The sequence below is a fragment of the Somniosus microcephalus genome, chromosome 6, assembly GCF_052327205.1.
Source record: "Somniosus microcephalus isolate GS21.2 chromosome 6, FLI_Smic_1.0, whole genome shotgun sequence".
Classification (NCBI taxonomy): Eukaryota; Metazoa; Chordata; class Chondrichthyes; order Squaliformes; family Somniosidae; genus Somniosus; species Somniosus microcephalus.
In genome coordinates this window covers 209129961-209157276 of record NC_140992.1, presented here as the reverse complement: position 1 = coordinate 209157276, position 27316 = coordinate 209129961, and the positions used below count along the sequence as shown (strand labels likewise).

General features: G+C 52.3%; 1 protein-coding gene across 5 annotated transcripts in view; it reads left to right on the top strand.

The window, feature by feature from the left end:
* The window catches only part of carmil2 (capping protein regulator and myosin 1 linker 2), a 314585-nt gene that overhangs the window by 72573 nt on the left and 214696 nt on the right, over positions 1–27316 (top strand). For 3 of the 5 annotated variants that reach the window (XM_085991327.1, XM_085991326.1, XM_085991328.1), the window contains 3 exons: positions 13273–13394; positions 17629–17726; positions 25762–25832. In XM_085991327.1, the coding sequence (XP_085847453.1) occupies positions 13273–13394; positions 17629–17726; positions 25762–25832 (291 nt within the window). Of the gene's footprint in view, positions 1–13272; positions 13395–17628; positions 17727–25761; positions 25833–27316 lie in introns of those variants that run through there. The other 2 variants (XM_085991329.1, XM_085991330.1) reach the window with 2 other exon arrangements.

Here is a 27316-nt window from a genome sequence, read left to right as displayed (position 1 = left end):
GAGAGAGACTGGGGGGAAGAGAGAGAGCGACTGGGGGGAAGAGCGAGAGCGACTGGGGGGAAGAGAGAGAGCGACTGGGGGGAAGAGAGAGAGCGACGGGGGGAAGAGAGAGCGACTGGGGGAAGAGAGACGAGAGAGAGCGACTGGGGGAAGAGAGAGAGCGACTGGGGGGAAGAGAGAGAGCGACTGGGGGAAGAGAGAGAGCGACTGGGGGAAGAGAGAGCGCGACTGGGGGGAAGAGAGACAGCGACTGGGGGGAAGAGAGAGAGCGACTGGGGAAGAGAGAGAGCGACTGGGGAAGAGAGAGAGCGACTGGGGGAAGAGAGATAGCAACTGGGGGGAAGAGAGAGAGTGAGTGGGGGAAGAGAGAGAGTGAGTGGGGGGAGGGGGAGAGGGGAGGGGAGAGAGGGGGAGGGGAGAGAGAGAGGGGGAGGGGAGAGAGAGGGGAGGGGAGAGAGAGGGGGAGGGGAGAGAGAGGGGAGGGGAGAGAGAGGGGGAGGGGAGAGAGAGAGGGGGAGGGGAGAGAGAGGGGAGGGGAGAGAGAGGGGGAGGGGGAGGGGGAGAGAGAGGGGGAGGGGGGAGAGAGAGGGGGAGGGAGGGGGGAGAGAGAGGGGGAGGGGGGAGAGGGAGGGGGAGGGAGAGAGAGGGGGAGGGAGGGGAGAGGGAGAGGGGGGACGGGGAGGGGGGAGAGAGAGAGGGGGAGAGACAGAGGGGGAGGGGGGAGAGAGAGAGGGGGGGAGGGGAGAGAGAGAGAGGGCGAGTCCCCGGCCCGCGGCTGCAAACGGAGCCGAGCCCCGAGACCTTCATGCTGTGAGAGAGGGCCGGGCCGGGTTGCCGGGGTAACCCTCCTCCCCCTCCCCTCCCCCCTCCCGCGGCCTGCCCCTCCCGAGCCCCGCCCCCTCCCTGAGCCCCGCCCCCACCTCCCCAAGCCCCGCCCCCCCTCCCCGAGCCCCGCCCCCCTCCCCGAGCCCCCCCCCCTCCCCGAGCTCCGCCCCCCCTCCCGAGGCCGGGCCTGAGGTGGCTTGAGACGGCCGATTGCGGCTGGCCGGGCCCGGTTGCCGGGGTAACCCTCCTCCCGTCTCCGCCCTCCCGATCTCCGGGACCGGGCCTGGGCCTGAGCGGCTTGAGACGGCCGATTGCGGCTGCCGAGCCCGGTTGCCGGGGTAACCCTCTCCGCTACCCCCTCCCGCTCCCCTCCCGAGCCCCGCCCCCCGCTAACCTGCTCGCTTCCCTCTGCCCGCGCTCTGTGGGCCCTGTGTGAAGGTGCGCGTGCGCCGTGCAGCGCGAGCGCGAATCAAGCGCGATCAGCTTGCAGTGAGCCCAGCCAGCCTTTACCAAGATGGCTGGCCGCTGGTTCGGAATCACGCCCAGCGGGACGGCCGGTGCGTAGCTCGGGCGTGGCTGCAAGGCGAGGCCCAGGCTTCAAGGCCTGAGGCCTGCAGGCAGCTGACCTAGAGAAATCAAACAGATAATGGACTAATTTATTACACACAAATTATATAATGAGTTAGTTGGGCTCCTAAGTACCAAATTTGTGGTGGATAAAATGCCCTCCACACACAGACAAACTGGGGAAAAAAATCGAGGGAGGAATCAAGATGGCGGCAGCTCAGCTCGGGTCAGAACCATTAGGCCCGCCCACACACGCAATGTGACGCACCGATTGGTCAACCATCAGGTCACTGAAGTGTAGGATTGGTCAATCATCACGTCACTCAACTGTAGGATGGCCCGCCCGCACACGCAATGAGCCCGCCCCCGTGACACAGTGATTGGTCGACCGTCGGGTCGCTCGACTGTACGATTGGTCAACCTTCACGTCACTCAATGCTAATGAGCGGATAATGAGCGGAATTTTGAACATTTTTTGGATACATTCGGCACAATTTTTGTCTCACCGAAAAGTAAATACGCTTATGACCGTTCCGCATTCGTAAGCTTTCTTTTGATGTAACACACGTAGGTACGCTCTACAACTTTTGAGTGTATAGAGGACAGACAGACAGACAGACAGAAGAGCAATTATATATATATAGATATAGACTTGCTGGGGGGGCCCGGCGTTGCCAAGGCTTTTTTGTAAAACGGCAGTTTACAGGGCCGTGCGGTTTACGGCCGGCCACTGCCGCTCCCCCGCTCTGTGTCTCGGGGCCGAGCGGTTGTGAGGCCCGGCCCGAGTGACCCCAACTCACCTCCCGCTCCGGCGGGCCGGGAGCGGGATACTGTGCCGGAGCCGCACTGTGGAGGTTTGTTGTGCTGGTGCTGTCGCTGTCGGTATTGAAAAAATGGCAGCGACGTTTCGGGAGGCTGCAGGATTAAGCCCGCCCACATATGGAATGAAACGCCCCCCGTGATGCAAGAGAGAGAGAGCGACTGGGGGGAGAAGAGAGAGAGAGAGAGGGAAGGAGAGAGAGGGAAGGAGAAAGAGAGAGAGAGAGAGAAGGAGAGAGAGAGAGAGAAGGAGAGAGAGACAGAGAGAGGGAAGGAGAGAGAGACAGAGAGAGAGAGGGAAGGAGAGAGAGACAGAGAGAGAGAGGAAAGGAGAGAGAGAGAGAGGGAAGGAGAGAGAGACAGACAGAGACAGAGAGGGAAGGAGAGAGAGACTGGGGGGAGAGAGAGAGACGGGGAGAGAGAAAGAGTAGAGAGACTGGGGGGAGAGAGGGAGAGAGAGAGAGACGGGGAGATAGAGAGAGAGAGAGAGAGACTGGGGAGATAGAGAGAGAGACTGAGGGGGGAGAGAGAGAGCGACTGAGGGGGAGAGAGAGAGACTGAGGTAGAGAGAGAGAGAGACAGGGGAGAGAGAGAGAGTAGAGAGACTGGGGGGACAGAGAGGAGAGAGACTGGGGAGAGAGAGACTGGGGGAGAGAGAGAGAGAGACCAGGGGGGAGAGAGAGAGAGACTGGGGGAGAGAGAGAGCGACTGAGGGGGCAGAGAGAGAGAGAGAGACGGGAGAGAGAGAGAGACTGGGGAGAGGGAGAGAGAGAGAGACGGGGAGATAGAGAGAGAGAGAGAGAGAGACTGGGGAGATAGAGAGAGAGACTGAGGGGGGAGAGAGAGCGACTGAGGGGGAGAGAGAGAGACTGAGGTAGAGAGAGAGAGAGACAGGGGAGAGAGAGAGAGTAGAGAGACTGGGGGGACAGAGAGGAGAGAGACTGGGGAGAGAGAGACTGGGGGAGAGAGAGAGAGAGACCAGGGGGGAGAGAGAGAGAGACTGGGGGAGAGAGAGAGCGACTGAGGGGGCAGAGAGAGAGAGAGAGACGGGGAGAGAGAGAGAGACTGGGGAGAGAGAGAGACTGGGGAGATAGAGAGAGAGAGAGACTGAGGGGGAGAGAGAGAGCGACTGAGGGGAGAGAGAGAGACTGGGGAGAGAGAGAGAGAGACGGGGGAGAGAGAGAGAGTAGAGAGACTGGGGGGAGAGAGAGGAGAGAGAATGGGGAGAGAGAGAGAGAATGGGGAGATAGAGAGAGAGAGAGAGAGACTGGGGGAGGGAGAGAGAGACTGGGGGAGAGAGAGAGAGACTGGGGGAGGGAGACGGGGAGAGAGAGAGGGAGAGAGAGAGACGGGGAAGGGAGAGAGAGACTGGGGAGATAGAGAGAGAGAGAGAGCGAGAGAGAGACTGGGGGGGAGAGAGAGAGACCAGGGGGGTGGGGGGGGGGGGGAGAGAGAGAGAGATGGAGAGAGAGAGAGAGACTTGGGGGGAGAGGGAGAGAGTGGAGGGAGAGGGAGAGAGTGGAGGGAGAGGGAGAGACTGGGGGAGAGAGAGAGAGAGACTGGGGGGAGAGGGAGAGAGTGGGAGAGAGAGAGACTGGGGGGAGAGAGAGACTGGGGGAGAGAGAGAGACTGGAGGGGAGAGAGAGAGAGACTGGGGGGAGAGACTGGGGGAGAGAGAGACTGGAGGAGAGAGAGAGAGACTGGGGGGAGAGAGAGAGAGACTGGGGGGGAGAGAGAGAGAGACTGGGGAGAGAGAGGAGAGAGACTGGGGAGAGAGAGAGACTGGGGGAGAGAGAGAGAGAGACTGGGGAGAGAGACGGGGAGAGAGAGAGTGGGGGAGAGAGAGAGAGATGGGGAAGGGAGAGAGAGACTGGGGAGAGAGAGAGATAGAGAGACTGGGAGACACAGAGAGAGAGATAGAGAGACGGGGAGTGAGAGAGAGATTGGGGAGAGAGAGAGAGAGACTCGAGGAGGGAGAGACTGGAGGAGAGAGAGACGGAGAGAGAGAGAGAGACTGGGAGAGAGACTCGAGGGAGAGTCTGGAGGAGAGACAGAGACTGGGAGACTGGGGGAGAGAGAGAGACTGGGAGATAGATAGAGAGAGAGAGAGACTGGGGGGGGAGAGAGAGAGAGACGGGGAGAGAGAGAGAAACTGGGAGAGAGAGCGAGAAAGAGAGACTGGGGAAGAGATAGAGAGACTGGGAGACAGAGAGAGAGAGACTGGGAGACAGAGAGAGAGATAAAGAGACGGGGAGAGAGAGAGAGATTGGGGGGAGAGAGAGGGAGAGGGCTAGAAATTCGGTATCGCCCCGTTTGGAGAGGAAAGGAGAGAGAGACAGAGAGAGAGAGGGACGGTGAGAGAGAGAGAGGGGGAAGGAGAGAGAGAGAGAGGGAAGGAGAGAGAGAGAGAGAGGGGGAAGGAGAGAGAGACAGAGAGAGGGAAGGAGAGAGAGACAGAGAGAGTGAGGGAAGGAGAGAGAGAGAGAGGAGAGGAAAGAGAGACAGACAGAGTCAGAGAGGGAAGGAGAGAGAGAGACTGGGGGGAGAGAGAGAGAGACGGGGAGAGAGAAAGAGTAGAGAGACGGGGGGAGAGAGGGAGAGAGAGAGACGGGGAGATAGAGAGAGAGAGAGAGAGAACAACATGTCACAACCTGAGGACTGTTTAAAATTAAGACTGTTTAAAATTAATATTGAACGTACCAAATGAAGTACAAAGACTGTTTAAAATTAATATTGTTTAAAAGTAATATTGTATGTACCCAACAAATGTCAAATCGATTGACACCTACAGAATGTTGGAAAACTGTACCTTTTTGCTATGTAAGCTTTGGCAATATGGTTCTCTGTAAACTTTCATGCCAATAAAGCATTTTAATTGGAAATTGGAATTGGAATTGGACTGGGGAGATAGAGAGAGACTGAGGGGGAGCGAGAGAGCGACTGAGGGAGAGAGAGAGACTGGGGGAGAGAGAGAGATGGGAGAGAGAGAGAGTAGAGAGACTGGGGGGAGAGAGAGAGAGACTGGGGGAGAGAGAGGAGAGAGACTGGGGAGAGAGACTGGGGAGAGAGAGAGAGAGACTGGGGGAGAGAGACGGGGGAGAGAGAGAGAGAGACTGGGGGAGAGAGAGAGAGAGAGACGGGGAAGGGAGAGAGAGACTGGGGAGAGAGAGAGATAGAGAGACTGGGAGACAGAGAGAGAGAGATAGAGAGACGGGGAGCGAGAGCGAGATTGGGGGGAGAGAGAGAGAGACTGGAGGAGGGAGAGACTCAAAGGAAAACCGTAAACAATGCATGCAGGGCAGAACTAGGCCAATATCCATTAATAATCACAATCCAAAAAAGAGCCACCAAATTTTGGAAACACCTAGAAATGAGCAACCCCCAATGCTATCATTACGAAGCCCTGAAATGCCAAGAGAGGACCATAAAGAAGAATACCCTCAGTCAACTAGTCCTGGGACTCAGTGAAGTAACTACTAACACTACTAACAATAACCAGCCCCAGGACAGTGACAGCGTAACACAAAGAATTTGACCCAACACAATCGTCGCTAAGCAAAAGGAAAAATATCTGTCATACTGGGCAGAAACAACAAAAACCCAAAGCAAACTCAATTGCTAATTGGCCCTAAACAGACAATACAACATAGCTGATTACCTGACCATGGTAAAGGATAGCAAACTGAGAAAAACCTTGACAATGTACAGACTTAGTGAACATAGCCTGGTGATCGAAAAAGGTAGACACAGGCAGACCCGGCTACCAAGAGAGGACAGGATATGCTCTCACTGCAGTCAGGGAGTGGTGGAGACAGAGATGCACTTCCTCACAGCTCGTAGAAAATATCAGGGCATAAGGGAGAATTTCTACCCAAAATTCACAAAAATATGCCCGGAATTCAGAAATTTGAATGACGACCAAAAACTCCCATACCTACTAGGGGAAGAGAGAAATTGCGTAACACTCGCGGCACACTATGTTACAGCTTGCCATAAACAGAGGGACAACCACTAAATATAAGAAAAGAGTATATATAAATTATATGAAAGTATATTTATACACTCAGGGATATATCTGTTTATACACTGTATGGATAGATCTGTATTTTTGTGAACAAACATGAATGTTTTCCGATGCTTTGGCAACATAAGATGTAACTTGTCATGCCAATAAAGCGATTTGAATTGAATTGAATTGAATTGACTGGAGGAACGAGAGAGACGGAGAGAAAGAGAGACTGGGAGAGAGAGACTGGAGGAGGGAGAGTCTGGAGGGGAGAGAGAGACTGGGAGACTGGGGGAGAGAGAGAGACTGGGAGATAGAGAGAGAGAGAGAGAGAGAGACTGAGGGGGGAGAGAGAGAGACGGGGAGAGAGAGAGAAACTGGGGGAGAGAGAGAGAGAGAGACTGTGGGAAGAGATAGAGAGACTGGGAGACAGAGAGAGAGAGACTGGGAGACAGAGAGAGAGATAAAGAGACAGGGAGAGAGAGAGAGATTGGGGGGAGAGAGAGGGAGAGGGCTAGAAATTTGGTATCGCCCGGTTTGGAGAGGGAAGGAGAGAGAGAGAGAGAGAGAGAGAGGGAAGGAGAGAGAGAGAGAGAGGGAAGGAGAGAGAGACAGAGAGGGAAGGAGAGAGAGAGAGGGAAGGAGAGAGAGAGAGAGAGAGAGGGAAGGAGAGAGAGAGAGAGAGAGGGAAGGAGAGAGAAAGAGAGAGAGAGAGGGAAGGAGAGAGAAACAGAGAGAGAGAGAGAGGGAAGGAGAGAGCGAGAGAGAGGGAAGGAGAGAGAGAGAGGGAAGGAGAGAGAGAGCGGGAAGGAGAGAGAGAGAGAGGGAAGGAGAGAGAGAGACAGAGAGGGAAGGAGAGAGACAGACAGAGAGAGAGAGGGAAGGAGAGAGAGAGACAGAGAGGGAAGGAGAGAGAGAGAAAGAGGGAAGGAGAGAGAGAGAGAGAGGGAAGGAGAGAGAGAGAAAGAGAGGGAAGGAGAGAGAGAGAGAGAGAGAGAGAGGGAAGGAAAAGAGAGACAGAGAGGGAAGGAGAGAGAGAGAGAGAGGGAAGGAGAGACAGAGAGAGAGAGGGAAGGAGAGACAGGGAGAGGGAAGGAGAGAGAGAGAGAGAGAGGGAAGGAGAGAGAGACAGAGAGGGAAGGAGAGAGAGAGACAGAGAGGGAAGGAGAGAGAGAAAGAGGGAATGAGAGAGAGAGAGAGAGAGAGAGGGAAGGAGAGAGAGAGAGAAGGAGAGAGTGAGGGAAGGAGATAGAGAAGAGAGGAAGAGGCCCGGCCTGAGTCAGCCCAGCTGAGTAGGCTGGGCACAGTGAAAGCATTGATTTCTTTATGACAGCACAAAAACTGCTCTGACATCATAGCAGCTCTTCGACATCATAGTCACTCAATGCTAATGAGCGGATAATGAGCGGAATTTTGAACGTTTTTTGGATACCGTCGGCACAATTTTTGTTTCACCGAAAAGTAAATACGCTTATGACCGTTCCGGAATCGTAAGCTTTCTTTTGATGTATAGATAGATAGATAGATATCCCCTCTTTTTATTTTAAATGCACTTATCTCATTACTAATCTCATCATCCAATGTCATGGCCACCTGCTCTATCTCTCTGGTAAATGCTGAAGCAAAATAATTATTTAATATTTCTGCCATCTCTCGATCGTTGCCTGCGGTATTATCTTGTCTATCCCTTAATGGTCCTATTCCCATCCCAACCTTCCTTTTTTTTATTGATGTGCCTATAAAATATTTTACTATTTTGTTTTGTTTTTTGATAATTTAATTTTAATTTCCTTTTTGCCTTCCTAATTGTTTTTTTGACTTCTCTCCTAATCTCTTTGTATTCTCCCTTATCATGCAATTCCCTGCTGTTCATGTACTTAATGTAGGCCTCTTTCCTTACCCTCAGTTGTTCCCTTATGGCTTTATTCATCCATGGAGCCTCATTCGTGTTTGGTTTGTTCTTTCCTTTTAGCAGAATATATTTTTCCTGCACTTTGTTGAACACTGTTTTAAATGTTTCCCATTGCTGTTCTACATTGTTGTTTGCCAATATTGTTGCCATTTTATTTCCCCATGTTCTATTCTCAGCCCCTCAAAATCAGCTTTTCTCCAATTTATTAACCTGGTTTTTGTCATACTTATGTCCTTCTCAATTATCATCTTAAAGCGTATTATATTATGGTCACTATTGCCTAGATATTCCCGTACTTTTACTTCTCTTATCTGCTCTGGTTCATTCCCCATTACTAGATCCAATAGCGGATCCTCCCTTGTTGGGCTTTTTACATATTGGGTTAGAAAGGAGTCCTGTACACATTGTAGGAACTCCATTCCCTTATCCCCTTTATCTACCTCTTCTGTCCAATTAATATCGAGGTAGTTGAAATCCCCCATGATTATTCTATGTTTTTTACTCATTTCCCTAATTTGTCTGCATATTTCTTCCTCCACCTTCCTTCCACTATTAGGTGGTCTGTAGACTATGCCTAATAGTGTGATTGATCCTTTATTATCTTTTATCTCTATGCATATGGATTCTATTTTTGTCTTGCTGATAGCTGCGTCACTTTTTTCTGCTGCCATTATGTTATCCCTAATAAGTACAGCTACTCCACCTCCCCTTTTTCCCTCCCTATCTTTTCTCAATATGTTATACCCTGCAATGTTTAATTCCCAGTCCTGATTTTTCTGATGTCTCAGTAATCCCGACTATGTCTGGTTTCTCACAACGCATGATTGCCTCCAGCTCCCCTGTTTTATTACGAACACTGTGTGCATTGCCATACTGTTTAACTCATTTTTAATAGGGTTTCCTCTCACTTTATGTTTAACCATCCTTTTAGACTCCTGTTCTATAACTATATTTATTCCCTTGCCATCAATGTCCTCCCTTACTTTATTCTTTCCTATGCTCTCTTTTCCTGTTTTGTTGATATTTAGGCTGGTTACATTTCTTGTAGATCCCTTTCCCCACCTTACTAGTTTAAAGCCTTTGCCACCTCCCTATTTATCCTTTCTGCTAGGGCACGGGTCCTATCCCGGTTCAGGTGGAGCCCATCCCAGTGGTACAGCTCCTTCCTGTCCCAGAACTGGTGCCAGTGTCCCATGAAAAGGAACCCCCCTTTCCCACACCAACCCTTTAGCCACGTGTTAATTCTCCTGATCTGTCTGCTTCTATGCCAATTTGCACGTGGCTCGGTCAGTAATCCAGAGATTATTACCCTCGAGCTCCTGCTTTTTAATTTAGAGCCTAACTCCTGATACTCTTTCAGCAGGACCTCCTCCCCGTTCCTACCTATGTCGTTTGTTCTAACATGGACCACGACAACTGGATTTACCCCCTCCCTTTCCAAGTTCCTCTCCAGCTGCCATGAGATATCCCTTACCCTGGCACCGGGAAGGGAACAAACCCTTCGGGATTCTCATTCTTGGCTGCAGAGGACTCTTATCTGTCCCCCTAATTGTAGAGTCCTCTATCTCTACCACATTTCTATTCTGCTCTTCCCACCTTGGACAGCCTTCTGAACCATGGTGTCTTGGTCTGCATTGTGGCTGTCCTCCCTGCAGTCTTCTTGTTCTCACAGGTAGCGAGTACATCGTACCTGTTGGACAGGATCAGTGTCTGCAGGAACTCCTGCTCAACTTCTCCTAAATCCCTGCTACCTGGCTCCCTAACAGTCACACCCTCCCTTTCCTGAACCTGTGCTTTCCTCTGGGGTCTGTTTGTATTCTGGATAAAACTGTCCAGAAATTCCTCCCCCTCCCTTATGTGTCAGAATGTCTCCAACTTGCACTCCAGCTCAATGACTCTGAGCTGGAGAGATTTGAGATGGAGACATCGCCTGCAGACAGGTTCGCTCGGGACAGTCTCACTATCCACAAACTCCCACATACTGCAGTCCAGACACACAACCTGCCCTGCCATATCTTAGTCTCACCTTATTTTATTTATTTAATTAGTTAAAGTCTTTATTCAACGATTATTTAGTTATATTAATTAGTTTAACTAGTTAAGCGATAAATTTAATACAGTACGTTATAGTTTCCTGCTCCTAGTTTAAACCACTGTCCTAGGTTAGAGAGAAAAAAATCATTAATACTCATCAACCAATCACCTACCTGCTGTCCTGTGACGTCACTCTTTATCCCCGCCGCTCTCGCTGGTCCCGCTCGCGCTCTGGCCTCGGGCCTTGGGCCTCGGGTCGCCGCTCCCTTCATCCTCGCTGGTCCCACTCTTGCTCTGGTCTCTGGCCTTGGGCCCCGGGTCGCCGCTTCCTTTATCCTCGCTGGTCCCGCTCTCGCTCTGGTCTTGGGCCTTGGGCCTCAGGTCGCCGCTCCCTTTATCCTCGCTGGTCCCGCTCTTGCTCTGGTCTTTGGCCTTGGGCCTCGGGTCGCCACTGCCTTTATTCTCGGTGGTCCCGCTCTCACTCTGGTCTCGGGCCTTGGGCCTCAGGTCGCCGCTCCCTTTATCCTCGCTGGTCCCGCTCTCGCTGGTCCCACTCTCGCTCTGGCCTCGGGCCTCAGGTCACCGCTCCCTTTATCCTCACTGGTCCCGCTCTTGCTCTGGTCTCGGGCCTTGGGCCTCAGATTGCCGCTCCCTTTATCCCCGCTGCTCTCGCTGGTCCCGCTCTCACTCTGGCCTCTGGCCTTGGGTCGCCGCTCCCTTTATCCTCGCTGGTCCCGCTCTCGCTCTGGTCTCGGGCCTTGGGCCTCGGGTCGCCGCTCCCTTTATCCTCGCTGGTCCCGCTCTTGCTCTGGTCTCGGGCCTTGGGCCTCAGATTGCCGCTCCCTTTATCCCCGCTGCTCTCGCTGGTCCCGCTCTCACTCTGGCCTCTGGCCTTGGGTCGCCGCTCCCTTTATCCTCGCTGGTCCCGCTCTCGCTCTGGTCTCGGGCCTTGGGCCTCGGGTCGCCGCTCCCTTTACCCTCGCTGGTCCCGCTCTCGCTCTGGTCTCGGGCCTTGGGCCTTGGGTTGCCGCTCCCTTTATCCTCGCTGGTCCCGCTCTTGCTCTGGTCTCGGGCCTTGGGCCTCGGGCCTTGGGCCTCGGGTTGCCGCTCCCTTTATCCTCGCTGGTCCCGCTCTCGCTCTGGTCTCGGGCCTTGGGCCTCGGGTCGCCGCTCCCTTTATCCCCACCGATAGAAGGGGGATCCCCATTCATGCTTATGGAGATTCCATTTGTATGGAACCTCCATAAGCACGAATGGGGATGACATTAAAAATACATTTAATGTAACAAATAAAAAAAATTACATATTTAAAATACAATATAATTAAACATTTAAAACAAAAATTTACTTTTTTGAAAAATAAATTTACATATTTTAAATGGTCTAAAAATAAACTTACCTTATTGTACATGTGTTTTAATGTTTAAATGAATGAGAATGTTTTATTTTAATTTTTTTAAAACTCTTACGCTGGTAAAAGCAGGGCATTCGCTGGGCAGGAACTCTCCACCCGCGGGTGCCTTTTTCCTGGGGTTGTGTACGATCTGTCAAGAAGATTCTTGACAGTTTGCAAGCTCCAGATTTTAGCGCATGCGCTCTGCATGCTTAAACCTGGAACTTGCGCGGCCCGTATGGGCGCATGTGCACCTCGTACGCAGCCATAGGGGCCGCAAATTACGACTCATTGTATCCTAATTCCAGTAGGCAGTATTTAAGATGTTGGAGTTTTTTTTTAAACTTCCTTTTTCACCAGTTTACTCTTCTCCCCTGAAGGTGTTGACTCCTTGCTGGGGTATGGTCCCATGGGTCCAGCTGCCCTCCAGTAGGTCACCCAAGTGGTCATTCTGCACGTGTGAGTTCAGACAGTGAACGTTTGCTGGTATTTGACCCATGGCGGTACCAGAGCCAAGCGCAATCCTATTCTTCTTTGATGTCCACGGATGCACACTTTCTAGCAGGGGTCACAGGATAACAGTCAGGTTTGGGGAATCCTGACCCTTTTGTGTTTCTTCCTCTTTTCTAGCCCAAGAGCATCGAGACCAATTGTAGCACCCCTACTTCCACTTTAGATGAGATCAGTTAACTCTGCACAGACTGACGATCGAGCCAGGGTCCTTCCCGCCCTGCATAGCTCAGCTGCTTAACAGTCATTACCATTTAAGGCATCACAGCAGCTACTTAAAATGTTTTAAATTGAGTGCAAGGAAGGAACATAAATTGGGCAATACAGGATTAAAATATCTTTAGCCTGCAGCTTCGGAATATGAAATATTCCAAGGCATGTAGGACGTGTTTGGTTTATTTATTTGAAAAAATACATCTGGCATTTTTTCCACCAGGTCTGTAACCACAGATTGCTCATCTGTGTGTTACTGTGACTAGGTTGCCACTGATCAAGGAGTGTATTGTTTCCTCAATAGCCCAGTGAGTTTATTCACTAAGTAGCTGAGCAATACAGACCAGGAAGATTCCTTAGTCATCCCTGGTCTGTGCTGAGTTAACTGATCTTAGCTGGGGCAGTGTAGGGGCATTATAATTTGCCTGTGTTGGGGAGAGGAAAATTAACCAAAGCTCCATTCCTGATTGCTCTCCAGCAAACCATCCGGAAGTGCCCATGTACCGAAATCGGGTGAGGACAGGGGTGGGCTCTTCTGTGCTGGACCTCCTCAGTCAAATAGACTGCCAATAATGATTGTCAAGGATCGCCCAGGCATGATGGTTACTCGGGCAAGGCACCCAGTGATTGTCGGTCCATGCAACAGCAAAGAGTCAGAAGAGGGGACAAAGATGGAAGAAAATCAGTGAAGGAAATTAGGGACGTGTATTATTCAGGCAATCGTAAATAGGATGACGGCATTTTAGATTTTATTGTTGGGAATTTACCATCTGAGCTGAAAAAAGATTGATCTACTAAGACACGGATATAGCACGTAGCTGATCTCTATGCAAATCTAATCCATGCTGCTCAGTCAGTTACAAATTTACCATTTATGTTGTTTGTGCCCCTGGTGGGTTATGTTCCAAAATCCCAGAATGAAGTTCTTTTAAAACAAAAGGGAACTGGTAAATAGGTTAAACAGGAATTGAGTAAACTGTCCTTTTACCACAGGTTGTCATAGAAACAGAGAAAATTTCATACTCTCTGCAATTCATGTCCCTTGAAGATCTGGAGCATGTGGTTAGCCATGTCACTGCATCACTCAAAAAAATATTTCCAGATTCATCACCCGGGTAAGTAGCCCCCAAATGGCTGCTTTGACTTTATGTCTTTGTTTCACTGTTTCATGTTTCACGGCAGTGCTGTGTTTGAACAGACACTGCTGATTATAAACCTATTTACTATATACAGAGTGACGGTTAGGGTTGATGGAACCCCCTGACTTTGGCAGCAGTGCTGTAATGTAAATGAAGGCAGTGCTGCTGTTGCAGGAGAGGCGAAGAACCACATCAAGAGGTGGTGGGCAGCTGCTGCCCTGGAGGCGAAGTCACATGTGAAATAGCTGCCGTCCTCGGCTGTCTGCCGCAGCACGTTCTGGCCGTGGGACGGCTGGACGGTTAGCGTGCTTCTATGGGCTGCTGACGTGGTTTTTCATGTGCGGCTGGTTTTGTGCAGCCCTTAGTGCTGCTGATTCCACCTCATAGCGCCAGCATCCCCGGACCACTTCTACTAGGAGGCACGAATATTTTCAACCTTTGCCTGCAACTTTCCTAGTGCCTAATTTGCAAACCTGTCCTTATGAAAACCCAAAGCAATGATGAGGGATTTGCAGATGAATACAGCTGATTGTGGATGAACTGCCTACTTTTTTTTCCTTTTTATTCGCTTATGGGATCTGGGCGTCGCTGGCAAGGCCAGCATTTATTGCCCATCCCTAGTTGCCCTTGAGAAGGTGGTGGTGAGCCGCCTTCTTGAACCGCTGCAGTCCGTGTGGTGAATGTACTCCCACAGTGCCGTTAGGTAGGGAGTGCCAGGATTTTGACCCAGCGTCAATGAAGGATTGGCGATATACTTCTAAGTCAGGATGGTGTGTGACTTGGAGGGGAACTTGGAGGTGGTGGTGTTCCCGTGCGCCTGCTGCCCTTGTCCTTCTAGGTGAAAGAGGTCACGGGTTTGCGAGGTGCTGCCGAAGAAGCCTTGGCGAGTTGCTGCCTCGGTTATTGCCCAGGAGAACCCCCTATTGGTCCAGTGGCTTTTCTGGCAAGTGGATGGCTCTGAAGATTTCCAGTTTGTTTGTGATGGGTTGATGAGCTCCATCTCATCAATCTTGAAAGCTCCATGCACTTGGTTTTCACGATCCTTTGTCAGACCACTGTGTGCATCTCAGATTCAAATTAATCAGTTGTTCCCCATACAGTACCCATACCAGAGCAGTCCAATACCAGTATGATACATTGAGAGTGTTTACATTGTGTATTGTGATTTTTTTTTTTTGCTTTTCCTCTTCTCCAGAGATCCGAGCAATAACTTCTTGCTACCTCCTCAGTAGCATCTGACTACTTTGGGCAACTCATTACTGTCGCTCAGTGTGAGACAGCTGATTGGCTGATTGTTCTTTTGCGGTTTAACCCGATCTGATGATGTTATTCACCTTGTTATTTAAACATGGAGCTTGAAGAGAGGAGGTGCTTCAGTTGCCTCTTTTTAATTGATCCATAAAGATGACATTGGTTTGCCCCAGTGTTATCAACAGAGAAACAAATTTGCACATGCCCCTTTGTATTAAGGAGGCACAGCTAATAAAAGAATTGAAACATAAAGTCCAATTTCAACAGAATCAAAGTCCAATTTCAGCAGATATCCGACAATGTGGAAAAATGCCCAGGTATGTCCTGTCCACAAAAAGCAGGACAAATTCAATCCGGCTAATTACCACCCCATCAGTCTACTCTCAATCATCAGCAAAGTGATGGAAGGTATCATCGACAGTGCTATCAAGCGGCACTTACTCACCAATAACCTGCTCATTGATGCCCAGTTTGGGTTCCGCCAAGACCACTCGGCTCCTGACCTCATTACAGCCCTGGTCCAAACATGTACAAAGGAGCTGAATTCCAGAGGTGAGGTGAGAGTGACTGCCCTTGACATCAAGGCAGCATTTGACCGAGTCTGAAATCAAGGAGCCCTAGTAAAACTGAAGTCAATGGGATTCAGGGGGAAAACGCTCCACTGGCTGGAGTCATACCTAGCACAAAGGAAGATGGTTGTGGTGGTTGAAGGTCAATCATCACAGCCCCAGGACATCGCTGCAGGAGTTCCTCAGGGCAGTGTCCTAGGCCCAACCATCTTCAGCTACTTCATCAATGACCTTCCCTCCAACATAAGGTCAGAAATGGGGATGTTCGCTGATGACTGCACAGTGTTCAGCGCCATTCACACCTCCACAGATAATGAAGCAGTCCATGCCCGCATGCAACAAGACCTGAACGACTGATAAGTGGCAGGTAACATTCGCGCCACAGAAGTGCCAGGCAATGACTATCTCCAACAAGCGAGTGTCTAACCACCTCCCCTTGACATTCAATGGCATTACCATCGCCGAGTTCCCCACTATCAACATCCTGGGGGTCACCATTGACCAGAAACTTAACTGGACCAGCCACATAAATACTGTGGCAACAAGAGCAGGTCAGAGGCTAGGTATTCTACGGCGAGTGTCTCACCTCCTGACTCCCCAAAGCCTTTCCACCATCTACAAGGCACAAGTAAGGAGTGTGATGGAATACTCTCCACTTGCCTGGACGAGTGCAGCTCCAACAACACTCGAGAAGTTCGACACCATCCAGGACAAAGCAGCCCGCTTGATTGGCACCCCATCCATGACCTTAAACATTCACTCCCTCCACCACCGGCTGCAGTGTGTACCATCTACAAGATGCACTGCAGCAACTCACCAAGGCTTCTTCGGCAGCACCTCCCAAACCCGCGACCTCTTCCACCTAGAAGGACAAGGGCAGCAGGCGCATGGGAACACTACCACCTCCAAGTTCCCCTCCAAGTCACACACCATCCTGACTTGAAGTATATCACCGATCTTTCATCGTCGCTGGGTCAAAATCCTGGAACTCCCTACCTAACAGCACTGTGGGAGTACCATCACCACACGGACTGCAGCGGTTCAAGAAGGCGGCTCACCACCACCTTCTTGAGGGCAATTAGGGATGGGCAATAAATGCTGGCATTGCCAACGACGCCCTGTTCCCATAAACGAATAAAAAAAAAGGAAACTTATGAAACAAATCATAATGTTATTATGTGTGTCTATTAGACACTCGACTCCCTGCGGCGTCCACCAGTCACGGAAGCCCTAAAGCACCACATGCAATCTCTCCAGGGCCACCCAAGCACGGACAAGACAGCGGAAGAGAAGCAAACAGTCAGAGCAACCCCCTCCCACACCAGCACCCCCTGCACCCCCCATGGGCCGCATGATGCCCTTATTTAATTATTTATCCTACCAGGAATCTTATTTTGCCCAATACTAGTATAAATTAGCCAATGGCTTCATTTTGCTTAACTAATGTTGTCTGTGCATGTTGTAATGGGTACCATAATGCATTCAAGAGGAAGAATCAGTGAGTTTAGGGGCCTGGCTGCATTCTAACTGCTAATTATATGTGTGTCTTTTTAAAAATTTGGTACAGGGAGATGATTTCCTGGGGTACCTGACATGTGGCGTGAAATAGTCTTCACTTCCATTGTGCCCTGGTGTTTCATGTGACTCTAGCTCAAAATATTTTCGACTTATACTGTCCTTTAGGCAGTATAATCCACATTTGTGCTCCACTTCCCTGATGGGGCATAATCGGTGTAAATTGAATTGTACAAACAACACTGGGCCCTCAAACAAATTATTTTACTTTGCTTATTTCTGTCCCCTCTCTCGCCCCTATCTCCCAGCTGAGAACTAGAGTCAAACAGCAGATCATCCTAGTTCAAAAAATTTTGTAACATTCCATGGGGCCGATAATGCCCCATAACAGGGGTGTCAGCCAGATTGGGAGCAAAAATGTGCGGTAAGCTTTGCCCCTTCATGTTGGGGGTGTTACCGCCCTGTTTCTGCCCAACGGTGCCAGTGAAAACCTACCCCGAAGAATGGTAATTTGGGTAAAGATATTGGAGGCTTCCAACACATGGAAAACTATAACCCAGCATGAAAGTCAGTACCTTATCGAGAGGAGAGAAAATGGAACACTAATTGATTAAAGGTCTGTAATCTAAAGGTTCAAAAGACTTTTGCAAACTGCTTGCACTTTGCTTTCATAGTGTAGGAGGACATCTGAACCCCTTGATTAAATTACAACATTGTAATCATCTGTTATTCTATGTATAATAATTGATGTACAATACCTGACAGAAGATTAAACTCAGAGAACAATTAGTTACTTTAAGGCAACCTATTATGAGATTGAGTGTTGATATAAACTATGATAATGAATCCCTTCATTTTAAATTTCTTTTTCTTAGAAAGTTACTCAAGAAGAATTCCCCTGAGTTACAGGAGAGAATCAAAAAAATCACATCAGCACTGGAAGAACAGACTGACTCTAATCAGGGGCCATGTGGTATGTAAATGAGCCACTCCGCTTCAGAGCCAACAGCTCTGACATCCATATCGTAGGCCCAACAGATTGTACATATCTGATTAGATTATGAGAATTTAGAAGAAAGAATCTGGTAGATTGAATAGCACTGATAGTGCAGCACTTAAAAGTGTCCTGAAGAACACAGGAAGGCGTGTCGTAACAGTCAAGGTTGTCTTTTGAATTGCAAAGAAAGAGGCAGCCTTCACTTGTTTTGTATTTGTGTCTTGAGAGGCTTAGGGCAAGGGATAGTGCCTAAACCAGCCTTAGAAGTTCTAAAGCTGCAGCACACTATAATTAGATTTTACTGATATAAAGGCTTGAAAATACACATTTGTTCAAAAAAAAAGTCTTCCTAATGTGATTTGCTGTGAATATCTTCACAGAAGAGATGGAGATAAAAATGCTTCAGTTTGTGTTAGGCCTTGGTTGTGCCTCCGTAACTGGAAAAAACTGAGGAGCAAAGTGGTCAGCAGCATGAGTATGTGACTCTGTGTCCTTGACCTCAATTTCCACTGCAAAAGTACACATTTTCAGAATCTAACGGAACTAAGCAGTAAGCTCTTTTAACAGGCTGGAGGAGATCTAATTATATTAGACTAGCTGGAGTGCCCGGCAGTGCTGAGGGTTTTTTGAGGGGATGTTGTTGTTGGAAGAGAGAGAGAGAGAGACTGGGGGGAGTAGAGAGAGAGAGAGACTGGGGGAGAGAGAGAGAGAGACTGGGGGGGGAGAGAGAGAGAGACTGGGGGGGGAGAGAGAGAGAGAGAGAGAGAGTGGGGGGAGAAGAGAGAGACGGGGGAAGAGAGAGAGAGAGACTGCTGGATTTAGTTTGGGATTAGCCTGGAGAGAGAGGGGGGGAAGGAGCGCCTCAGGCCTGGCCCGATGGACCCCTGCGAAGGAAGGAAGGAAGAAGGCGAGCTCTCCCTCCCTCTCCCACCTCCTCACTCTTTCCCTCCCTCACCCTCTCTCTCTCCCTCCCCCTGTCTCTCCCTGCTTTACTCTCTCTCCCTCCCTCCCCTCGCCTCTCCCTCCCTGCCCCTCTCCTCACCCCTCTCCCTCCCTCCCCTCTCCCTCCCTCTTCCCCTCTCCCTCCCTCCTTTCCGGTACCAGAACGGAGTTAGTCCGACATCGGGAGGTCGGGTGCCCATCGCTCCGAAGCGAGCTCGGGGTTCCTCATCGTTAACGCGGCGGGCCTTTGGACCCGGTTGGCCGGGCGGCAGATAAAAGCCTTTCGCTGCGGTGGGGGGGAGAGAGAGACGCCGCCGCTCACCTGCTCGCTTCCCTCTTCCCCCGGGCTTTCGGGCTGCGCGGGGAAGAGAGAGTGAGACGCTGCCGCTCATCTGCTCGCTTCCCTCTTCCCCCGGGCTTTCGGGCTGCGCGGGGAAGAGAGAGAGAGAGACCGGGGGGGAGAGTGAGACGCCGCTGGTTGCCGGGGTAACCCTCCTCCCTCCCCCCCTCCCTCCTGAGTGGCTACAGGCTGTGAGAGAGGCCCGGGCCCGGTTGCCGGGGTAACCCTCCTCCCCCGCCCTCCTGAGCGGCTACAGGCTGTGAGAGAGGCCCAGGCCCGGTTGCTGGGGAAATCCTTCTTACCCCCACCCCCACCCTCCTGAGGGGCTACAGGCTGTGAGAGAGGCCCAGGCCTGGGCCCGGTTGCCAGGGAAATCCTTCCCCACCTCAACTCGCTCCCAAAATCCCCTCCACACACACACTGTGATAAAAATGCTAACTTCCGGGAAGTTATGTCATCACTTCCTGTGAACTATGAACTATGAACTGTGTACATACCTCACTTCCTGTCATATGTCACTTCCTGTTGGACTGGTATAAATACTGGTCTGTTCAGTATTGTAAGAGGCTTCTACCAGAGGCATGGTAAAGACATCTCTTGTGTATATAGTGTGTTTATAAGTTACTTAAAGCTTACTTTAAAGTTACTTGATGGTAAGTCTCCTTTTTCTTACATCACACACAAAGTGGGAAAAATAAATCAAGATTAGGAATCAAGATGGCCGCCGCGGGGAAACCCTTCCCCACCTCAACTCGCTCCCAAAATCTCCTCCACACACACACAAAGTGGGAAAAATAAATCAAGAGGTTAGGAATCAAGATGGCCACCACTCACCTCAGCTCAGAAGGATTAGGCCCGCCCACACACGCAATGAAATGCCCCCCATGATGCACCGATTTGGTCAACCATCAGGTTAATCCCCTGTACGATTGGTCAACCATCACATCACTCAACGCTAATGAGTGGAATGTTTCTGTTTTCTGAAACTTTTTTGTATACTGTCTGAATAATTTTTGTCTGACCAAAAAGTAAATATGCCTATTAGACTCCCCTAATGATAAGCTTTCTTTTGATATAACATATGTGTAGGTATGCTCTATAACTTTTGATTGTATAGCCGGACAGACAGACAGACAGAGAGACAAACTGCTTTATATATATAGACTAGCTGAAGTGCCCGGCGGTGCCGAGGCTTTTTTGAGGGCATGTTGTTGTTGGAAAAGAGAGAGAGAGAGCGACTGGGGGGGGGGGGGGGGGGAGAGAGAGAGAGAGCACGACTGGGGGGGAAGAGAGAGAGCGACTGGGGGGTAGAGAGAGAGCGACTGGGGGGTAGAGATGAGAGCGACTGGGGGAAGAGAGAGAGAGACTGGGGGGAAGAGAGAGAGCGCAGGTGGGGGGAAGAGAGGGCAGGGGGAAGAGAGGGCGGGGGGGAAGAGAGGGCGGGGGAAGAGAGGGCGGGGGAAGAGGGGAAGGGGAGGAAGAGGGGAAGGGGGAAGAGGGGAAGGGGGAAGAGGGGAAGGGGGAAGGGGGAAGGGGGAAGGGAAGGGAGGGCGGGGGGGAAGGGAGAGCGGGGGGGAAGGGAGGGCGGGGGGAGGGGGGAAGGGAGGGCGGGGGGGAGGGGGGAAGGGAAAGCGGGGGGGAGGGAGGGGGGGGAAGGGGGGGCGGGGGGGGGGAAGGAAGGGAGGGGGGAAGGAAGGGGGGGTGAGGGGGGGAAGGGGAAGAGGGAGGGGAAGGGGGGAGGGAGGGCGGGGGGGGAGGGAGGAAGGGAGGGGCTTGAGGCTGAGAGACGGCCACGGCCACGCCCGATTGCCGGGGTAACCCTGCCGCGCTGCCCCGCCCCGCACTCCCGAGAGCCCCGCTCTCCGAGCCCCGCCCCGCACTCCCGAGAGCCCCGCTCTCCAAGCCCCAGCTGCCCCGCACTCCCGAGAGCCCCGACCCCCCCGGCCGAGAGCCCCGCTCTCCGAGCCCCGCCCCCCCGGGGCCGGAGAGACCCGCACTCCAAGCCCCAGCCGCCCCACCCCGCACTCCCGAGAGCCCCGCTCTCTGAGCCCCACCCCCCCCGGCCGAGAGCCCTGCTCTCCAAAGCCCCAGCCGCCCCGCCCCACACTCCCGAGAGCCCCGCTCTCTGAGCCCCGCCCCCCCGGCCGAGCCGGCTTGAAGTCCGCCGATTGCGGCTCTGAGAGAGCCCCGCCCGAGCCGAGCGCGGAACAGAGAGAGACGCCCACCTGCTCCTGCTGCGCGCTGCACCCTGACCCTCGTGGCTGACGCCGTTGCCCCGGGTAACGTGACACCGGGGGGGCGGGGTGAGGAGCTTAGCAGAAGCCCAATTACCTAGCTCGGGCCTGGCTGGGCAAGAAAGGCCCAGGCTTTCAGGCCTAAGAAAAAAAACGGGGAAAGGTTGGAAAAAGAATCTTCAGGTTAGAGAAAATATTTACAAATGAGTGATTTTTTTTAAAACAATTTAATAAATTCAATTTATTTTGCTGGAAATGTATATTTGAAAAGAAAGACGCAGAAAGCAGGAAAAAGAATGGAAGCAAGATGGCGGCTACTCACCTCGGTTCAGAACGATAAGGCCTGCCCACACACGCACCGATTGGTCGACCGTCAGGTGACCAAAACGTAGGATTGGTCAATCATCCCGTCACTCGACCGTAGGAGGGCCCAGCCGCACGTGGCAGCAAGCCGGTGTACGATTGGTCGACCTCGAGGTCACTCTGTCGCTAATGAGCGGATAATGAGATGCTAATGAGTGGAATGTTAAGGTTTTTCGGATACCGCGGGCGCGATTTTAGTCCGGCCGAAACGTAAATACGCTTATGACCGTTTGGGAAGGTAAGCTTTCTTTCGAGGGTAACGCACGCGTAGGTACGCTCTGTAACTTTCAAGCGCATAGCCGCCCAGACGCACACGTGCAGACAGACAGAAGGACAGACAGACAGATCGACCGATTTATATACATAGACTAGCTGAAGTGCCCGGCGGTGCCGAGAGTCTTTTGAGGGCATGTTGTTGTTGGAAGAGAGAGTGAGAGCGACTGGGGGGAAGCGATTAGAGCGGACTGGGGGGAAGCGAGAGAGCGACTGGGGGGGAAGAGAGAGAGCGACTGGGGGGAAGAGAGAGAGCGACTGGGGGGAAGAGAGAGAGCGACTGGGGGAAAGAGAGAGCGACGGGGGGAAGAGAGGGAGGGGAGGGGAGGGGGGAGGGGGAGAGGGGAGGGGAGGGGGAGGGGGAGGGCGGGGGGAGGGTGGGGGGGCGGGGGGAGGGGAGGGCGGGGAGGGGAGGCAGGGGAGGGGAGGGAGGGGGCGGGGGGAGGGCGGGGGGAGGAGGGGGGAGGAGGGAGGAGGATAGAGGAGGGGGGGAGGGAGGGGCGGGGGGAAGGAGGGGAGGAGGGGGGGAGGAGGAAGGAGGAGAGAGGAGGGGGGGGAGAGGAGGGAGGGGGGAGGGGAGGGGAAGGGGGAGAGTCCCCGAGCCCCCTGATCCCCGTCCCCCCAAACTACCGAGCCCCCTGACCCCCACCCCTGAACTCCCGAGGTTGGCCCCCCCGAGACTCGCCACCCCCCACCCCCCACCCCCGAGGCTCGCCCCCCCCACCAACCAAGCACCGAACTCCGGAGGCGCGATCTTCCGAGCACCGGCCTCCCGAGCTGGCTTCAAGATTGCGGCTGGTGCGAGACGGCTGGCGGGCCCGGTTGCCAGGGTAACCCTTGACGCTCACCAAGCCCCGCCCCCCCGGCCGAGCCAGAGAGAGAGAGACGCCGCGTCTCAGCTGCTCCTGCTGCGCTGCGCACCCTTTAGTAAGGTAGCGGTGCTGGGCTGAGGCCCGCCCCTCCAGCCTTCGAGTGGGGCCGGGAGGTGCCTAGCTCGGGCTGTGGGTGCGGAGGAGAGGCCGAGGCTTCGAGGCCTACCTGGGAAAAACGGGGAAAGGTAGGAAAATTAATGAGATTAGATAAGTTAATTACTTTCTAAATCATTTTTTTTTTTAAAACAATATGTGTTTTAAAAGCAATGTTTTTTTTAAAGACGCAGAAAGCGGGAAAAAGAAAGGAAAAGTTTGGAATCAAGATGGCGGCGACTCACCTCAGTTCAGAACGATAAGGCCCGCCCACACACGCACCGATTGGCCCGGCGCACACGTCAGCAACCCGGCGTACGATTGGTCGAGCTCGAGGGCACTCTGTCGCTAATGAGCGGATAATGAGATGCTAATGAGCGAACGTTAAGGTTTTTTGGATACTGCGGGCGCGATTTTAGCCCGGCCGAAACGTTAAATACGCTTAAAACCGTTTTGGAAAGGTAAGCTTTCTTTTGACGTAACGCACGCGCAGGTACGCCCTGTAACTTTCGAGCGCATAGCCGCCCAGACGCGCACGTGCAGACAGACAGACAGACAGAAGGACAGACAGAACGACCGATTTATATATATAAGACTTGCTGAAGTGCCCGGCGGTGCCGAGGCTTTTTCGAGGGCATGTTGTTGTTGGAAGAGAGAGAGAGAGAGCGACTTGGGGGCGGGGGAGAGAGAGAGAGAGAGAGACTGGGGGGGAAGAGAGAGAGCGACTGGGGGGTAGAGAGAGCGACGGGGGGAAGAGAGAGAGAGGCTGGGGGGGAAGAGAGAGAGCGCGGGTGGGGGGAAGAGAGGGCGGGGGGAAGAGAGGGCGGGGGGGTGGAAGAGAGGGCGGGGGGAAGAGAGGGCGGGGGGGAAGAGAGGGCGGGGGGGAAGAGAGGGCAGGGGGGGAAGAGAGGGCGGGGGGAAGGGAGGGCGGGTGGGGAGGGCGGGGCGGGGGGAAGGGAGGGCGGGGGGGGTAAGGGGAGGGCGGGGGGGGTAAGGGGGAGGGCGGGGGGGGTAGGGGAGGGCGGGGGGAAGGGGAGGGCGGGGGGAGGGGGAAGGGAGGGCGGGGGGGGAGGGGGGGGAAGGGGGGAAGGGAGGGGGGAAGGAAGGGAGGGGGGAAGGGAGGGGGAGAAGGGGAAGAGGGAGGGGAGGGCGGGGGGGAGGGAGGAACGGAGGGCTTGAGGCTGAGAGACGGCCATGGCCACGCCCGGTTGCCGGGGTAACCCTGCCGCGCCGCCCCGCCCCGCACTCCCGAGAGCCCCGCTCTCCGAGCCCGCCCCGCACTCCCGATAGCCCCGCTCTCCAAGCCCCAGCCGCCCCGCACTCCCGAGAGCCCCGCTCTCCGAGCCCCACCCCACCCCGGCCGAGAGCCCCGCTCTCCGAGCCCCGCCGCCCCCCGGCCGAGAGCCCCGCTCTCCAAGCCCCAGCCGCCCCGCCCCGCACTCCCGAGAGCCCCGCTCTCCGAGCCCCGCCCCCCCGGCCGAGAGCCCCGCTCTCCAAGCCCCAGCTGCTCCGCCCCGCACTCCCGAGAGCCCCGCTCTCCGAGCCCCGAGCCCCGCCCCCCCGGCCGAGCCGGCCTGAAGTCCGCCGATTGCGGCTCTGAGAGAGCCCCGCCCGAGCCGAGCGCGGAACAGAGAGAGACGTCGTGGCTGACGCCGTAGCCCCGGGTAACGTGACACGGGGGGGTGCGGTGGGGTTGAGAATTACCTAGCTGAGGCCTGGCTGGGCAAGAAAGGCCCAGGCTTTCAGTCCTAAGAAAAAAACGGGGAAAGGTAGGAAAAAGAATCTTCAGGTTAGAGAAAATATTTACAAATGAGTGATTTTTTTAAAAACAATTTAATAAATTCAATTTTATTTTGCTGGAAATGTATATTTGAAAAGAAAGACGCAGAAAGCAGGAAAAAGAATGGAAGCAAGATGGCGGCTACTCACCTCGGTTCAGAGCGATAAGGCCCGCCCACACATGCACCGATTGGTCGACCGTCAGGTGACCAAAGCGTAGGATTGGTCAATCGTCCCATCACTCAACCGTAGGAGGGCCCGGCCGCATGCGGCAGCAAGCCGGCGTATGATTGGTCGACCTCGAGGTCACACTGTCGCTAATGAGCGGATAATGAGATGCTAATGAGCGGAATGTTAAGGTTTTTCGGATACCGTGGGCGCGATTTTAGTCCAGCCGAAACGTAAATACGCTTATGACCGTTTGGGAAAGGTAAGCTTTCTTTCGAGGTAACGCACGCATAGGTACGCTCTGTAACTTTCGAGCGCATAGCCGCCCAGGCGCACACGTGCAGACAGACAGAAGGACAGACAGACAGATCGACCGATTTATATATATAGATAGATAGATAGAAGATAGATGTACTTTCCTTTTCTACACGGGACAGTCAATTCCACTTTTTCAACCAATATCAGCTCCACTATGAGGGTACTAGAAATTACTGTAATGATAAAGGTCAGTCCCCACCTCTCCAATTTTTCTTCTTTGACCTAACTTGTCCTGATAAATGCTGATGGGCTCCAGCCTTTCACTACTAGACTGGAGAGAAACTTTTCCCGGCCTATATTGAGCTCAGTACCTTGCCTCTGCTGGGTGTTGCTCCTGACAACCCAGCTGACATCAGCATGTCTCCACAACAAGTATTTGAGGAGGGAAGGTGTACAGGCATTCTTGCTGTCTCCAGTCAGCTCCTAACCACACCCTTTGCATGGCCCAGCTATTAACTGGAGGGATTCCTGCCTCTAGCCAGCTCAGTAACTTTGACTGCTGCACTGACAAAGTCAAGATCGGCAGCTTGGAGGAACAGGAGTATGAATCACTGTCCATTCAAACAGAGCTTTGATGTGCTGCACCGCAGACTAGCCAGCAAGTCTCATGTTTCTATTTTAATTTGCAGGTGGTTATTCAGAGACTTATGCTGCATTGTGCGATTACAATGGGTTCCCCTTCAAGGAAGAGATCCAGTGGGTATGTCTACATGTGTATCCAAAATAACTAGCTGGCGTGACATAAATGAATGCAAAATATACAGCAGTCATGTTGTGAAAGAAGTGAGGAGAATGACGATGATGTAAATGCTGGCACATACACATGGAAACACTGCATCACCAATGGTACGGCATGTGACGACAGTGTCTTGTACCATCAGACCAACAGGGAAGGTGTTGCAGAACAAGAAAGTTGGGAAACTTGGAGAATGAACGGACTAGACTGCTCTTCCACATCACTCCTTGTAGCCTGTTACAGATGGGCACTGGACAGGGCCTTGTAATACATAGTCTATAGTCAAAAATGTGGCTAAAATTTGGAAGGAAAAATAATTAAAATATAAATATTGACCAATATGAAAGGTGCAGAAATTATTTATTTCCTGTAACTGACAGTTATCTGAATATTAATAATTCCCACCATTTTCTGTTGATGTTACAGTTCCACAGATGTTGTCTACCCTCCAGTGGCCTTTTTTAACATGTGAGCGTAGACAATGAGTGCCGTCAGGCTACTTGATCACAAGGGGTATAACAGATGAGCACAAATCTATTATCACCCAACATCCCCACTTTTCAGCAGGGTTCACTGGATAGTGATGTGGAGCGAGAATTCTGGCTGTGATTCCTCCCCCCTTCATAGGCATGGGGTGAGAGGTCAATTGTAGTGCTTTAACTGAAATCGGTTTATTGCCCACTGATAATTGATTCACAAAAAGACCTTCTACAGCAACAAATATGTATGTGTATTCTTGTCATTCAACACTTTCCTTCGCTCTCTATCGCACTGAGGTGAGTATACACACTGCCTCAAGTCAAATTCGGAAATGCTCTGAGAGTGATGGAGTGAATTGTCAGTTTGACAGCTCTGTTAGGAACATAGGAACAAGAGTGGGCCATTCAGCTCCTCGAGCCTGTTCCGCCATTCAATTAGATCATGGCCGATCTGTATCTTAACTCCATCTACCCGCCTTGGTTCCATAACCTTTATTGCTCTTGTCTAGCAAAAATCTATCAGTCTCGGTTTTGAAATTTTCAGTTGACCTCCCAGCCTCAACAGCTTTTTGGGGGAGAGAGTTCCAGATTTCCACTACCCTTTGTGTGAAAAAGTACTTTCTAACATCACCCCTGAATGGCCTAGCTCTAATATTACTGTTATGCCCCCTTGTTCTGGACTCTCCCACCAGAAGAAATTGTTTCTATCTACCCTATCAAATCCTTTAATCATCTTAAACACCTCAAATAGATCACCTCTTAATCTTCTATATTCAAGGGAGTGCAAGTCTTTGCAACCTGTCCTCATAATTTAACCCTTTTAGCCCGGGTATCATTCTGGTGAATCTGCGCTGCACCCCCTCCAAGGCTAATATATCCTTCCTGAGATGCGGTGGCCAGAACTAAATGCTGTGCTCCAGATGGGGTCTGACCAGAGCTCTGTACAGCTGTAACATGATTTCCATCCCT